General features: G+C 44.0%; 1 protein-coding gene across 1 annotated transcript in view; it reads right to left on the bottom strand.

Annotated features, from left to right (window-relative positions):
- The window catches only part of LOC140736195 (N-terminal EF-hand calcium-binding protein 1-like), a 161,547-nt gene extending 151,565 nt beyond the window's left edge, over positions 1-9,982 (bottom strand). Inside the window, exon 1 of the mRNA XM_073062099.1 lies at positions 9,621-9,982. Within this exon, the coding sequence (XP_072918200.1) occupies positions 9,621-9,728 (108 nt within the window). The 5' untranslated portion in view covers positions 9,729-9,982. The remainder of the gene's footprint in view (positions 1-9,620) is intronic.
- Between the last annotated feature and the right edge of the window lie 4,173 nt (positions 9,983-14,155).

Here is a 14,155-nt window from a genome sequence, read left to right as displayed (position 1 = left end):
CTTTATACATATTTGCTGATGCTTTTATATGCTGCTTAATTTATATATATATATATATATATACATACATAAATATATACACACACACACACACACACACACAGTATAACCAATATACCTTGTCTTCTATTTTTTCTTTCTACATCAATTTCTTGGTCCTCAGCTGAATTCTTTAATTTTCCCAATGGACCAGCTGAATGCTTTTATTTCCTAAATTAAACGTCTTTTCCTACAATCTAATATTAGAGTCACTGAGTCACAGAGAGATGAAGTATGAAAACAGCCTCTTCAGCCTATTGGGTGTACTCCCGCTATCACACCCACCGCTACACCTATCCCACCATTACCTATTTTAGTCTTGCCACTTTTCCGCTGAGAAGTTCACACAGCCAACAGCCGAGGTCAGGATCGAACATGTGAGCGCAGTAATTAAAGCTGCTGCCTCACACCTCCATCAAACCTGGTTCGGTCCCAACCTCTGAAAGGTTCTGTATTGGTAAGGAAGTTGAGGGTTACAGGGAGAATGCGGGAGAGTGGCGTTTAAAAACTAACTCAACCATGCTTGGATAGCAAAGCAGACTTGATGGGCTGAATGGCCTAATTTTAAAATCAAAAAATTTGAAGTAAATTTATTATCAACTTACAAATATGTCACTATATACAACCCTGAGATTCATTTTCTTAGAGGCATTTACAGTACATACAAATAAAACACATTTGGCCCTTTGTACCCCCTTGCTAATTGCAATTGTACCCACCTTGATGACTTCCTCTGGCAGCTCATTCCATGTACTCACTACCCTGTGTGTTTAGAAGTTACAGGGAGTCTCAGGCCTCGTTTCAATCTCTCTCCTCTTGTATCTGTGCCCCTTTTGGACTCCCTAACCCTGGGGTAAAGACCTTGACCATCCACCTCATCCAAACCCCTCATGATGTTATAAACTTCTATGAAGTTCTTTCTCATTCTGCTAAGCGCTGAGGGATAAGGATCCAACATGGCCAACCTCTCCCTATAATTCCCTATGTTTGGGTTTGCTCCCATGTCCAGGCTAATTGGTCACCAGAAGTTACCTATAGAGTATAAGGTGAGTGGAGAGGGGGGGGGGGGGGGGAGTTGGGAGTTGATGGGGACGTAGAGAGATCGCTGATTGGTTGCCTGGCGAACTTCGTGCCTTGTGGTCTGGAAATTTGCCCACAAAAAGCGACGAGATTTCCTCCCCACATTGCAATTGAGTTTCTGTAATGGCGACCAATCAGCTGATTGATAAGTGTATAAAGGCCAAAAGCATTCAGAGGACACCACAGCTAACAGCACACTGACGACGTCTCCTCGTATGGTGATGAAACATCTGCAAGTAAATTGCCAAGATCGGCAAACAACTCAACCCAACCATCAACCACTTGAGCTACACATTTTTCAAATTACTTCCAGGAACTCGAAAACTTCTGTAGATGGACCATGGAGAGCATTCTGACAGGCTGCAACACTGTCTGGTATGGGGGGGGGGGGCTACTGCACAGGACTGAAAGAAGCTGCAGAGGGTTGTAAATTTAGTTGGCCCCATCTTGGGTACTGGCCTACAAAGTACCCAGGACATCTTCAGGGAGCGGTGTCTCAGAAAGGCAGCATCCATTATTAAGGACCTCCACCACCCAGGACATGCTCTTTTCTCACTGTTACCATCAGGGAGGAGATACAGAAGCCTGAAGGCACACACTCAGTGATTCAGGAACAGCTTCTTCCCCTCTGCCATCCGATTCCTAAATAGACATTGAACCCATGAACACTAATTCACTTTTTTAATATATATTACTTCTGGGTTTTTTGCACGGTTTTTTATCTAGTCAATATACATAGACTGTAATTGATTTACTTATTTATTATTATATTTTTTTTCCTCGTCTATATGATGTATTGCATTGAACTGCTGCTGCTAAGTTAACATATTTCATGTCACATGCCGGTGATAATAAACCTGATTCTTATTCTGAACAGGTTATCAAGGACCATCAGAACTGAAAAGTACAATATTTTACACATCTATGCATTAAGGATATGGAAAGAGCCACTAGGTAATAGCCCCAACAACACTACTATAATGAGAAGGATGTTGCACTTGCTGTCTCTTTGAAAATTGCTAAGCTGATTCAAACATTAGTTTGCTTTCCCTTTTATCTGGAAGACAAGTCGATATGATATTAGATTATGAGTAATGAAATTAACCCATTTAAATTCACATTCAGCAAAGATAAAAATGTTTCAGGAATAGCTTTGTCCCCTCCACCATCAGATTTCAGAATGGACAATGAACCCATAAACACTACTTCACTATGTTTGCACTAATTGTTTAAATATATATATTTCTTATTGTAATTTATATTTTATGTACTGAACTGTACTGCTGCCACAAAACAAATTTTACAACATGATAGTGATAATAAACTGATGTACTTCGAAAGAATCTACAGAAGTTTCAGTGAGATTATTACACGTATTTAATATTTCATTAGAAACCAGTGCTGCACCAGAGGACTTGCATACAGCTAGTGTAACACCCATATTTAAAAAGGGGAGGTGATGGTAGACAGCGTCCAAGGAATTACAGATCAGTCCGCTGAAAACTGGTGGATAAATTTTGGGATCCTTACTAAAGAAAATAAACACACAGTGTAATCATTAATAATCTAAACGTATTCCAAAAGGAAAAAGACTGCTTGACCCAGCTTCCAGAAGAGGCAACAGAGATCAGAGGCAGCATTACTCGTGTCACAGATGTAGTATGTCAAGATTTCCAGAGTCTTTCAATAAGAGCCCCCACAATAGATAAATGGAAAAGGTGGAAACAGGGAGCAAGAAGCAGAATGGACTGCCACCTGATTTAAAGAGAACAGAGAGTTAGGTGAACCGACTGTTGTTTATAATGTAAGAATGTGGATGGTGGGTCAGTGCAGGGGTCACCACCACTGTCCCCTTTAAGCTGCACGGGTGCGCGGCCACGCAGTAACGGAAATGTTCCCGCGTACGTCACCTTTGTTGCCGCGCAGCCGGATTAAAGACAGATGAGAAAACGTTCATGATATCTGGAAGATTTTCTTCATTATACCCTTCAACTAATAAATAAAATCAAATGTACATGATTTTCATTCTAAATATTCATAGTATGCATATTACAAAAGAAATCATTTAAGGTGGCGTGCACTTTTCAGGCCAGGTTAAAAATTTCCTGCTGAGAGCAATGGGTGGTCTGCACAGCTGTAAAAAATATCTAGAGGGAATGTTGAAGTGTTTTAACATGGGGGGGGGAAGAGTTTAAAAGAGATGTGTGAGGAGAGGGAGAGGGGGGGGGGGGAAGGAGAGAGGGGGAAGGAGAGAGGGGGAAGGAGAGAGGGGGAAGGAGAGAGGGGGAAGGAGAGAGGGGGAAGGAGAGAGGGGGAAGGAGAGAGGGGGAAGGAGAGAGAGGGAAAGAGAGAGAGGGAAAGAGAGAGAGAGAAAGAGAAAGAAATACACAGGACGGGAGGAGAGTTGGTGGAGGAAGCAGATACAACATTTAAGAGACACTTAAATGGCACTAGCCTCTTGAGCATCAAGGACATCTTCAAAATGTGATGCCTCAAAAACACAGCATCACCCTCATCACCCAGCACGTGACTCTTCTCATTGCTACCATCAGCGAGTAGGTACAGGAGCCTGATGACACACACTCAACATTTTAGGAGTACCGGTAGTTCTTTCCCTTCTGCCATAAGGTTTCTGAATGGACAATGAACCCTAGAACACTACCTCACTATTTTTACTCTCTATTTTTTTTGTGTGTGCCATACTCTACCAGAGCCTCGACAACCACTTTTTTTTTCAAGTGGTTGTCTTGGAGGAAAGATTCTGTGAGTAGTTCCCCACGTCCTTCTCACAGCGCAGTGGGTTTTTTTTTTTTTACGAGGCCGAGTTGCGAGCTCGACACTCAACCTGGCACGGATGGAAAGCGTGTCCGGGAGTGACTCGACTGGATTCGAACTCGGGAACCTTCACTTCGGAGTCTGGTGCTGATGTCACTGCACCACCAGCCGGCAGTACCCTACTAATTTCATTATATAGCTCAAATACTATCTATAAATTTGCTGAAGAGACAAACGTTGTTGGTAGAACATCAGATGGAGATGAAAGGGTATTCAGGAGTGAAGTATACCAGCTAGTTGAGTGGCGTTACAACAACAACTGGCACTCAGTGTCAGTACGATGAAAGAGCTGATTGTGGACCTCAGGAAGGGTCAGACAAGGGAACACAAACAAATCCTCATAGAGGGATCAGAAGTGGAGAGAGTGAGCAATTTCAGATTCCTAGGTGTCAAGATCTCTGAGGATCTATCCTGGTCCCACCATATTGATGCAGCTATTAAGAAGGTAAGACAACAGCTATATTTCATTAGGAGTTTGAAGAGATTTGGTTTGTCAAATAAAACACTTGTAAACTTCTACAGATGTACTGAGACAGGTTGGGCTGCATCACTGTCTGGTACGGGGGGTGGGGGAAGGTAGGGGTCTACTGCACAGGACCGAAAGAAACTGCAGGAAGTTGTAAAATTAGTCAGCTCCATCTTGAGTGCTAGCCTTCATTGTACCCAGGACATTTTCAAGGAGCAGTGCCTCAGAAAGGTGACGTCCATTATGAAGGATCCCCAGCACCCAGGGCATTGTCTTACTGTTACCATCAGGAGGGAGGTACAGAAGCTTGAAAGCACACACTCAGCGAATCAGGAACAGCTTCTTCCCCTCTGCCATCCAATTCCTAAATGGACATTGAACCCATGAACAATATCCCACTTTTTAAAAAATAGATTATTTCTGTGTATGCACTATTTTAATCTATTTAATATGCATATACTAACTGTAATTGAATTACTTTTTTTTCCTGTTTATATCATTTATTGCATTGAGCAGCTGCTGCTAAGTTAACAAATTTCACCACACATGACGGTGATAATAAACCTGATTCTGATTCAGATTTATAAGCATAAAATTAATTAAGTACTGCAAGAGAACAAATATTATGTACAATATTTATGCTTCTTATTGTAATTTATAGTTTTTTAATGTAATGCAATGTATTGCTGCTGCAAGACGATACATTTCACAACAAATGTCAGTGATATCAAACATGATTCTGATTCTATCATATGGCTCGACGGCAGTGTAGCAGCTAGTGCAATGCTTTTACAGCATGGGATGTCGGAGTTCAGAGTCCAATCCCAACACGCTCTGTAAGCAGGCTGTACATCTACCCGTGGAAAGCGTGAGTTTCCCCCTGGTGCTCCGGTTTCCTCCCGAGTCCAAAGATCTACCAGGTAGGTTAATTAGTCCTTGTTAATCGTCCTGTGATTAGGTTAGGGTTAAATCGGGGTTGTTGGGGGTTGCTGGGGCAGTGGGGCTCAAAGAACTGGAATGGTCTACTCTGCACTATATCGCTAAATAAGTAAGTGAACAGGTAGGAGATGGAAAGAGGCAAATGGAATTAGTTTACATTGGAATCATGGGTGGCACCGATCACAGATACCATGAGGTTGTAGGGCCTATTCCTGTGCTGTACTGTTCTATGTTCACAGTTTGCATTCATGATTTAGACTCTGGTATCTTGATATATTACATCTGTGACATGACCAATATCCACCCTCTCTGAATAGTGCCAAATGGGCAGAGAGTAGTACAGAGGAAGACTGCATCAAGCCATAGTTAATGAATCTGAAGAATGGGAACAAATAATTGGCAAATTAAGCTCGACACAGAAAAAATGTGAGATCGGACATTCCAACAGAAAAATAGGAATATGGACTTTTAGGTGTGGTGAAGAGATAAAAAGATCTTGGCGTGCAAGAAATAAAAAGCTACAGATGCTGAAAATTTGAAATAAAAACAGAGAATGCTGGAAATATTCAGCAGGTCCATGAAGAGAGAAACAGACTTCTGATGACAATCACTGCTCCGAAACAACAATACTGCTTTTCTCTCCACAGATGCTGCCTGACCTACTGAGCACTTCTAGTATTTCATGTTTAATTCATAAGTATCTATTTATTTTCAAGAAGCTGATTCCTGTACACAAAATTAGTTTTAACAGATATTAAGAGGAACTGATAGATGGATGAAAATTATTTTTGCTGAATGCAAAGTCTAGGATGAGGAGGGTAAAATCTCAAAATTGGAGCCAGGTCTTTCAGGAGTAAAATTGGGAATTAATTCTGCCAATTGATTTTAAATGAAATCAATTCAATTGAAGATAATAGAAAATAGGAATTCATTTCGTCAAATGGGAATTGATGCTCATTCATTGTTAAAGTTAAATCTGAAGCTGATGGACTTTCATGAACCAGATGTATGTGTAGAATGTACAGAGCTAGGTCCACACACAGTGGCCATTTTATTTGGTACACCTATATACCTGCTTGTCAATGCAAATATCTAATCAACCAATCATGTGGCAACAACTAAACACATACAAGTTTGTAGGCATGGTCAAGAGGTTCAGTTGTTTGGACTAAACATCAGAATGGGGAAGAAATGGGATCTAAGTGACTTTGACTGTGGAATGATTGTTGGTCCAGATGGGGTGGCTTGAGGAAACTACTGATCTCCTGGGATTTTCACACACAAGTCTCTAGAATTACTGAGAATGGTACAAAAAACAAAAAAAATCTAGTGAGCGGCAGTTCTGTGGGCGAAAATGCCTTGTTAATGAGAGAGTTCAGAGGAGAGTGGCTAGAATGGTTCAAGCTGACAGGAAGGCAACAGTAACTCAAATAACCACATGTTACAACAGAGGTGTGCAGGAGAGCATCTCTGAATGCACAACACATCGAACCTTGAAGTGGATGGGCTACAGCAACAGAAGACCATGAACATACACTCAGTGGCCACTTTACTACATAAGGTAGGTGCCTAATAAAGTGGCTACTGAGTATGTGTGACAAACAACAGGGCTAATCTCTGTGGCACACCATTGATCACAGACCTCCAATGTGAAATGCAACCCTCCACTCCACTCCACTCCCACCCTCAGCCTCTTACCAGCAAGGCAGTTTTGGATCCAGCTTCTCACTCACCTTGCATCCTCTGTGATCTAACCTTCCAGACCTATCCAACATTCGGGATCTTGTTGAAGGCCTTGCTAAAGTCCACGTAGACCACATCTACCATGCTGCCCTTGTCAGTTCTCCAGGTCAGTTCTTCAAAAGTCCCAGTATATTTTGTGAGATACATCTTCCCACACACAAAGCCGATTGTGAAGAGAATTTTAGTAATATTAAATGCAGATGATAGATTGATTAAAATACTATTCTTAAAAACTGTGATATTAATACTGCACTTAACCAAGTTAGGTCTCTGAAATATTTCAGGTAAAAAGGGAAAAAAAAGTTTAAAATGCTCCCTGGTTGTAGTAGTAGTGCAGTCACTCAAGTCAAGTAAGGTGTTCTCCTAAGGGGTTGTCTATTGGTGGGTCCTCTGGTTGCTGTAGAGGCTGATCGGGGATCCACATACTCTGGGGCAGAGTGGGCAAGGGTAAATGGTGGCTGTGGTCAGACGTTGGGCCTTTTGGTTGTTCATTTTCCCCTCTTGAAGCTGCCTTGTTCTCTGTGGCACAGTCCAGTTTACTCTCATTGTAGCTCCTCCTTGAACAGATTTCCTCCAGGTGTCACACACAAAATGCTGGAGGAACTCAGCAGGTCAGGCGGCATCTATGGAAAGGAATAAACAGTTGACATTTTGGGCCGAGACCTTTCATTGGGACTCATCAGGCCCTGATGAAGGGTCTCAGTCTGAAACATTGACTGTTTATTCCTTTCCATAGATGCTGCCTGACCTGCTAAGTTCTTCCAGCAATTTTTGTGTGTTGTCTTTAATTTCCAGCATCTGCAGATTTTCTCATATTTGTGCTCCCTTCAGATGTATCAATGGAGTGCAACATCTTCCCAGTTTTTAGACGTAATGTTGAATTTCTTCAGGCTGATTTTGATGTTATTTTTGAAGCATTTCTTTTGCCCACCAGGGGCTCACTGACCTTCCTTCAGCTGGGAGTAAATGATCTGCTTAAGGAGACATGAGTTTGGCACCTGAATAACATGACCTCTCCATTACAGTTGGTGGTGCTTTATCATGGTGGAGATGCTGTTCATGTTGACTGCCTCCTGTACGCTGATGTTAGTGTGTCTATCCTTCTGACTGATCCTAAAAATCTTTCATAAGATTCTTTGGTGATATTGTTCCAGGACTTTCAGGTGTCTACTGTAGGTGGCCCATGATTCAGCTCTGTACGGTACAGTAGGAAGGGCGACTGCTCTGTAGACCAAATGTTTTGTTTGGACCTGTAGTTCACGGTCTTCAAAGACTCTTTTCCTTAATCTGGCATAGGCTTCACTAGCAGTACTCAGCAGTTGATCTCTAAGCCAATGTCTGCTTTTGTTTGGTTAAATGGGTTCAGGGAGCACCAAGCTCAAGGTCACCCCTGTGCACTGAACATGGGTACTCTGTAAAGCCATCATCCAATCTGCCTAGCTCTTCAGCAAGTTCATCCAGGGGTGTGAGGAGAAACAATACAGTGCAGAGGAACAGAATGTTTTACAGCTGAAACATGCTAGTCAGACAACCCAGTGCCGGAGCAGGGGAGCACCAGACTATTATACCACTGGACAGAGGCAAAACTGAGACCACCCAAAAGACCATAGGAGCAAATTAGGCCATTCGGTCCATCGAGTCTGTACCAGCCCAGCAGTCTCATAGGGTACTTTCCCTTGCTGCCCTGGCCAACATTCTCTCCACAACACCCAGACTCTAAAAAGCGGTGTCTCAGCTGTTTGGTGTGACAACTGCTGACCACCAGAAACTGCGGAGAGTTGTACACTCAGCTCAACACGTCACGGAAACGAGTCTCCTCTCCCTCCATGAACTCTGTACCTCTCACTGCCTCAGTACAGCAGCCAGCATAATCAAGGGCCCCTCGCCCCCCACCCACACCCCGGACATTCTCTCTTCTCCCTCTTCCCTCTGAAAGAGACTGAGAGCACCGCACCGCCATTGAATTTCCCTGATAAGATGGACCCTTGACCTCAGGATCCACCTCGTTACCATCTGCCTACTTGCCCCGCGCTCTCTCTGTAACTTTAACACTTGATTCTGCATTGTTAGTGTTTACCTTGTTCTACCTCAATGCACCGTGTAGTGATGTGATCTTTACGGACAGTATGCAAGACAAGCTTTTCGCTGTGTCTCCGTACATGTGACAATGACAAACCAATGATCTCCTACGTCTCCATCAGAGCGATGACCCCCTTTCATTCAAGTTCCCCACTGACCGGGGTGGCCGGAGTGGAGGGCGAGGGGGTAAAATAAGCCGCGGGAGGGGTTGTACTTTGATGGGCGGGTTTAAAAATGCAACTTTCACTCTGAACTGTTAACACTGCCGGCGCCGAGGGAAGGGGACGAGTGGACGGGATGTCAACTGCTCTCTGCCTGGAGGAACCTTCCAAAGGCTTTGGGAATATCAATGAAGCAACGCGCGGTCAACTCGACAATCTCCATTTCCTCCTGAATATCAAACAACAAACCGATGGACTTGGCACGCCTTGGTACTCACGTCGATGAACACCGGAACGGCGGCGATGGCGTGGCTGGCACTGGGGTTGTTTCCAACGTGTTTTCCCGTCTGCAGACATAGTGTGATCATCTCGCTACAAGCCATCATCTCTGGTCGGAGTCGGGGGAAGAAAAACGGTGAACTCCAATTTACCCAAAGAAAAGCAAAGCTGATTTGACTTTTTTCCCCCCCTTGGATTGTTGTTTCCGCCCCTTTCTCTATGGGTTGAGAAGTCTGTCCTTGTTAGTTGTATGGGCAGCTAGCTGCATTTGAGGGGAACACGGGGAGGAGATGCCTCTGCCTGACTCACTTGCTCCTCTCTCCCTCTCCACCACAGAAAACACGCTCAGCACCAGCACAACTTCCACGCTCTGTGCCTGCCCACTCCGCCGATTGGCTCTTCCAGATCCGCTGCTGGATGGCCATTGGTGCGCTCCGACTGCCAATCATTCCGGACCGCCGCCCCTCCTCGCCAGCCGGATCAGAAGACCGCTTCCTCACGGGAAGATTTTTAAAGGGAGATGATTCTTCATGACGCTGAAAGATCGGCAGGTTCCTGAAGAAGAGTCTCGGCCCGAAACGTCGACTGCTTGCTCATTTCCAGGGATGCCGAGTCCCATATATTACTATCTTCGAAACTTTTATTGTAAAATGCCACAATTATTATTGAGAGAGGGTTGCCGAGGGTACGACAGTGGATGTTGTCTACATGGATTTTAGTACGGCGTTTGACAAAGTCTGATAGGAGGCTGATACGATAGATTAAGATGAATAGGGTCCGCGGCAAATTGGTCATTTGGATTCAGAACTGACGTGCGCATAGAAGAAAGAGGGTGGTAGTTGAAGGGACTTATTTGAGCTGGAGGTCTGTAATTAGTGCTGTTCCACAGGGATCTGTGCTGGGACCTCTGCTGTTTGTAGTGCATATAAATGACCTGGATAAAAATGTAGATGGGTGGGTTAGTACGTTTGCGGATGATACCAATATTGGCGGAGCTGTTGATAGTGTAGAAGAGTGGCAAAGAATACAGCGCGAGATAGATATGGGCAGAGAAATGGCAGTTGGAGTTTAACCCAGAATAATGCGAGGTGCTGCACCTCGGTAGGGCAAATGCAGGGAGGCAGTACACTGTTAATGGCAAGATCCTTAACAGCGTTGCTGAGCGGAGAGATCTTGGGATCCAAGTTCATAGCTCCTTGAAAGTGGCTACACAGGTCGATAGGATGGTTAAAAAGGCTTATGGAATACTTGTTATTACTAGTCAAAGCATTGAGTTCAAAAGTCAGGAGGTTATGTCACAACTTCATAAACTCTGGTGAGGCCACATCTGGTGTATTGCATACAGTTCTGGTCACCCCACTATAGGAGGGATGTTGAGGCTTTGAGGGGGTGCAGAAGTGATTTACCAGGATACTGCCTGGTTTAGAGGGCATGTACTATCACGAGAGGCTGGATAAGCCTGATTTGTTTTCTGTGTAGCGCCGGAGGCTGACAGAGGTTTTCAAGATTGAGAGGGCATAGATGGAGTAGACAGGAAGTATGTGTTTCCCAGGGTTGAAATGTCTAATACCAGAGAGCTTGCATTGGAGGTGAGAGGGGTAGGTTCAAGGGGGATGTGAGGGGTAAGTTTTTCACTCAGAGAATAGTGGGTGCCTGGAATGCGCTGCCTGCTATAGTGGTAGAGGCAAATACATTAGAGGCTTTTAAGAGACATTTGGGTAGGCACATGAATGTGAGGAAGATGGAGGGATATGGACATGGAGTGGGTAGGAGGGATGATTGTTTGGGTGTTTTTGATTTGCTTTTTAGCTGGTTCAACACAATATTGTGAGCTGAATGGTCTGCTCCTGAGCTCTACTGTTCTACATTCTAAGTTCTGTTAAGTTATACACCAGGGTATTGGTCCAGGTCATGAAAAAGGTTGAGAACACCAGTTATAGATGTAGTTGCAGAGTCATACAGCAGAGAAATAGGCCATTCGGCCCATCTGCTCCATGGTGACCAGGATGCTTCATCCAAGCCAGTCCCATCTGTCAGCATTTGGTCCAAACCTTCTAAACCTTTCCAATCCAAGTAAATCAGTAAATTGGTCACATGTACAGTAAAAAAAACTTTCCATGCCATGCCATCCATACAGATCATTTCATCACAACAGTGCTTTAAGGTAGCATAAGGGAGAACAATAACAGAATGCAAAATAAAGTATTACAGTTAGATAAAGTGTGGTGCAGGAAGACAATAAGAAATCAGGTCATAATGAGGTGGATTGTGAGGTCAAGAGCCCATCTTATCGTACTAGAGGGTCTAGCTTTCTAAGTGTTTTTAAAAGCTTGTTATTGTTCCTGACTCAATCACTTCCTCTGGAAGCTCATTCCACTGACTTACTATCATTTTTTGTGTGAAAAGGGTTGCTGCTCAGGTTCCTATTAAATCCTTCCCTTCTCACCTTAAACCCATGTTGTCTGGTGCTTGATTCACCAATCATGGGAAACAAAAACTAAATGCATTCATCCTATCTATGTCCCCCCCCCCCCCCCCAACCCTTCCAAGGATTGTCACTTTGTCGTGGTGGAGAGGCTTGTGAGTTCCTGAGATCTGAGAGCAATGTTGTCTAAAGTTTATCATCTGATGCTTAGCTCCTGGTAGGGTCACCCATAGTGGTAAGGTCAAGGGAGATGTTCCAGACAAAGAGCGATCCAACCAGGAACTCAATGGAGGAGTTGGCGGAAGATGATGACACATCACAATGGCCATAAGGGCGGAGGAATGCTGTAGCAATGAAGGGTCCCCAAACATTTTGCATTCCATGCCACTGGACCATGACCCCGATCCATCAAGGACTTTGTGGTGGCTGTCCGTACATTAGCCTCCACACACAAAACAGAGTCACACAAAGGCATTCTTCTTTAAGGGAATCCACCCTAACACCCCAGTTATGTGGATACTATAGACATCTGAGGACCCACCAATTGACAATGCCTTTGGAGAAGATCATACTCTATTTGAGTGGTCACATCGCCACTACCTATGCCACTTATGATTTTATTGATCTCTAAAAAGCCACCTCTCAGTCTCCTACAAACCAAGGAATTAAGTCCTATCCCATCTAACCTCTCCCTGTAACTCAGTTCTTCATGTCCTGGCACAAGTTAGAGACACAAATCTCTTGGTCTTACAGGCAGCAGTCACCCATCCTTGCCCTCCTGTATGGCTCTGAGATCTGGGGTCTCTGTAGAAGAAGAAAAATCCCACTAGTTCACCGAGAATACAAGTGAACCAAAGTCAGTGCCCTCTCAACTTGAACAAGGCTTTGGAGAGGCTGCACCTAGAGTGCTGTGTACTTTTTTTTGGATCACCTCCTTTTCAGAAGGATCTCATTAAGCTGAAAAGATGGGGAAAAAATTACTATAATGTTGCTGGGAGGGGGGCTGAGTTGTAATAACATAAGACATAGGAGCAGAATTAGGCCATTCAGCCCCTTGAATCTGCTCTCCCATTTGATCATGGCTGATCCATTTCCCTCTTAACTCCATTCTCCTGCCTTCTCCCTGTAACCTTTCACGCCCTGACTTATCAAGAATGTGTTAACCTCCACCTTAAATACACCCAATTTAGACTACACAGCTGCCTGTGGCAATGAATTTGACAAATACACCCCCGGCTAAATAAATTCCTCCTCATCTCCATTCTAAAACAGACATTCCTCTATTTGAGATTGTGACCTCTGAACCTAAACTCCCCCACTATAGGAAACATCCTCCCTACATCCACTCTAACTAGGCCGTTCAATATTCAATAGGTTTCAATGAAATCCCCCTAATTCTTCTAAACTCGTGAGAACAAGGTTGGGCAGGACAGGATTTGATTCCTTGGTGGCATCACAGGAGGTGTATAAAGTTATTATTTAGCAATATAGTACTGTAACAAACCTCTCCAGCCCAACAAACCCACCCTGCCCCTAGGCCTCATATGGAGCCAGTGATCATTAATGGAGAATGTGTGGAGCAGGTTAAGACCTACAAGTATCTGGGAGTACAGTTAGACGAGAAGCTAGACTGGACTGCCAACACAGATGCCTTGTGCAGGAAGGCACAGAGTCGACTGTACTTCCTTAGAAGGTTGGCGTCATTCAATGTTTGTAGTGAGATGCTGAAGATGTTCTATAGGTCAGTTGTGGAGAGCACCCTCTTCTTTGTGGTGGCGTGTTGGGGAGGCAGCATTAAGAAGAGGGACGCCTCACGTCTTAATAAGCTGGTAAGGAAGGCGGGCTCTGTCGTGGGCAAAGTACTGGAGAGTATAACATCGGTAGCAGAGCGAAGGGCGCTGAGTAGGCTACGCTCAATTATGAAAAACCCTGTACATAGCACCATCCAGAGATAGAGAAGCAGTTTCAGCGACAGGTTGCTATTGATGCAATGCTCCTCAGACAGGATGAAGAGATCAATACTCCCCAATGCCATTCGGCTTTACAATTCAACCGCCAGGAGTAAGATATGTTAAAGTGCCGGGGTTAGGACTCAATGTATTTAAGTAA

The sequence above is a fragment of the Hemitrygon akajei genome, chromosome 11, assembly GCF_048418815.1.
Source record: "Hemitrygon akajei chromosome 11, sHemAka1.3, whole genome shotgun sequence".
NCBI classification, from domain to species: domain Eukaryota; kingdom Metazoa; phylum Chordata; class Chondrichthyes; order Myliobatiformes; family Dasyatidae; genus Hemitrygon; species Hemitrygon akajei.
This window is presented reverse-complemented; position numbering and strand designations above follow the sequence as displayed.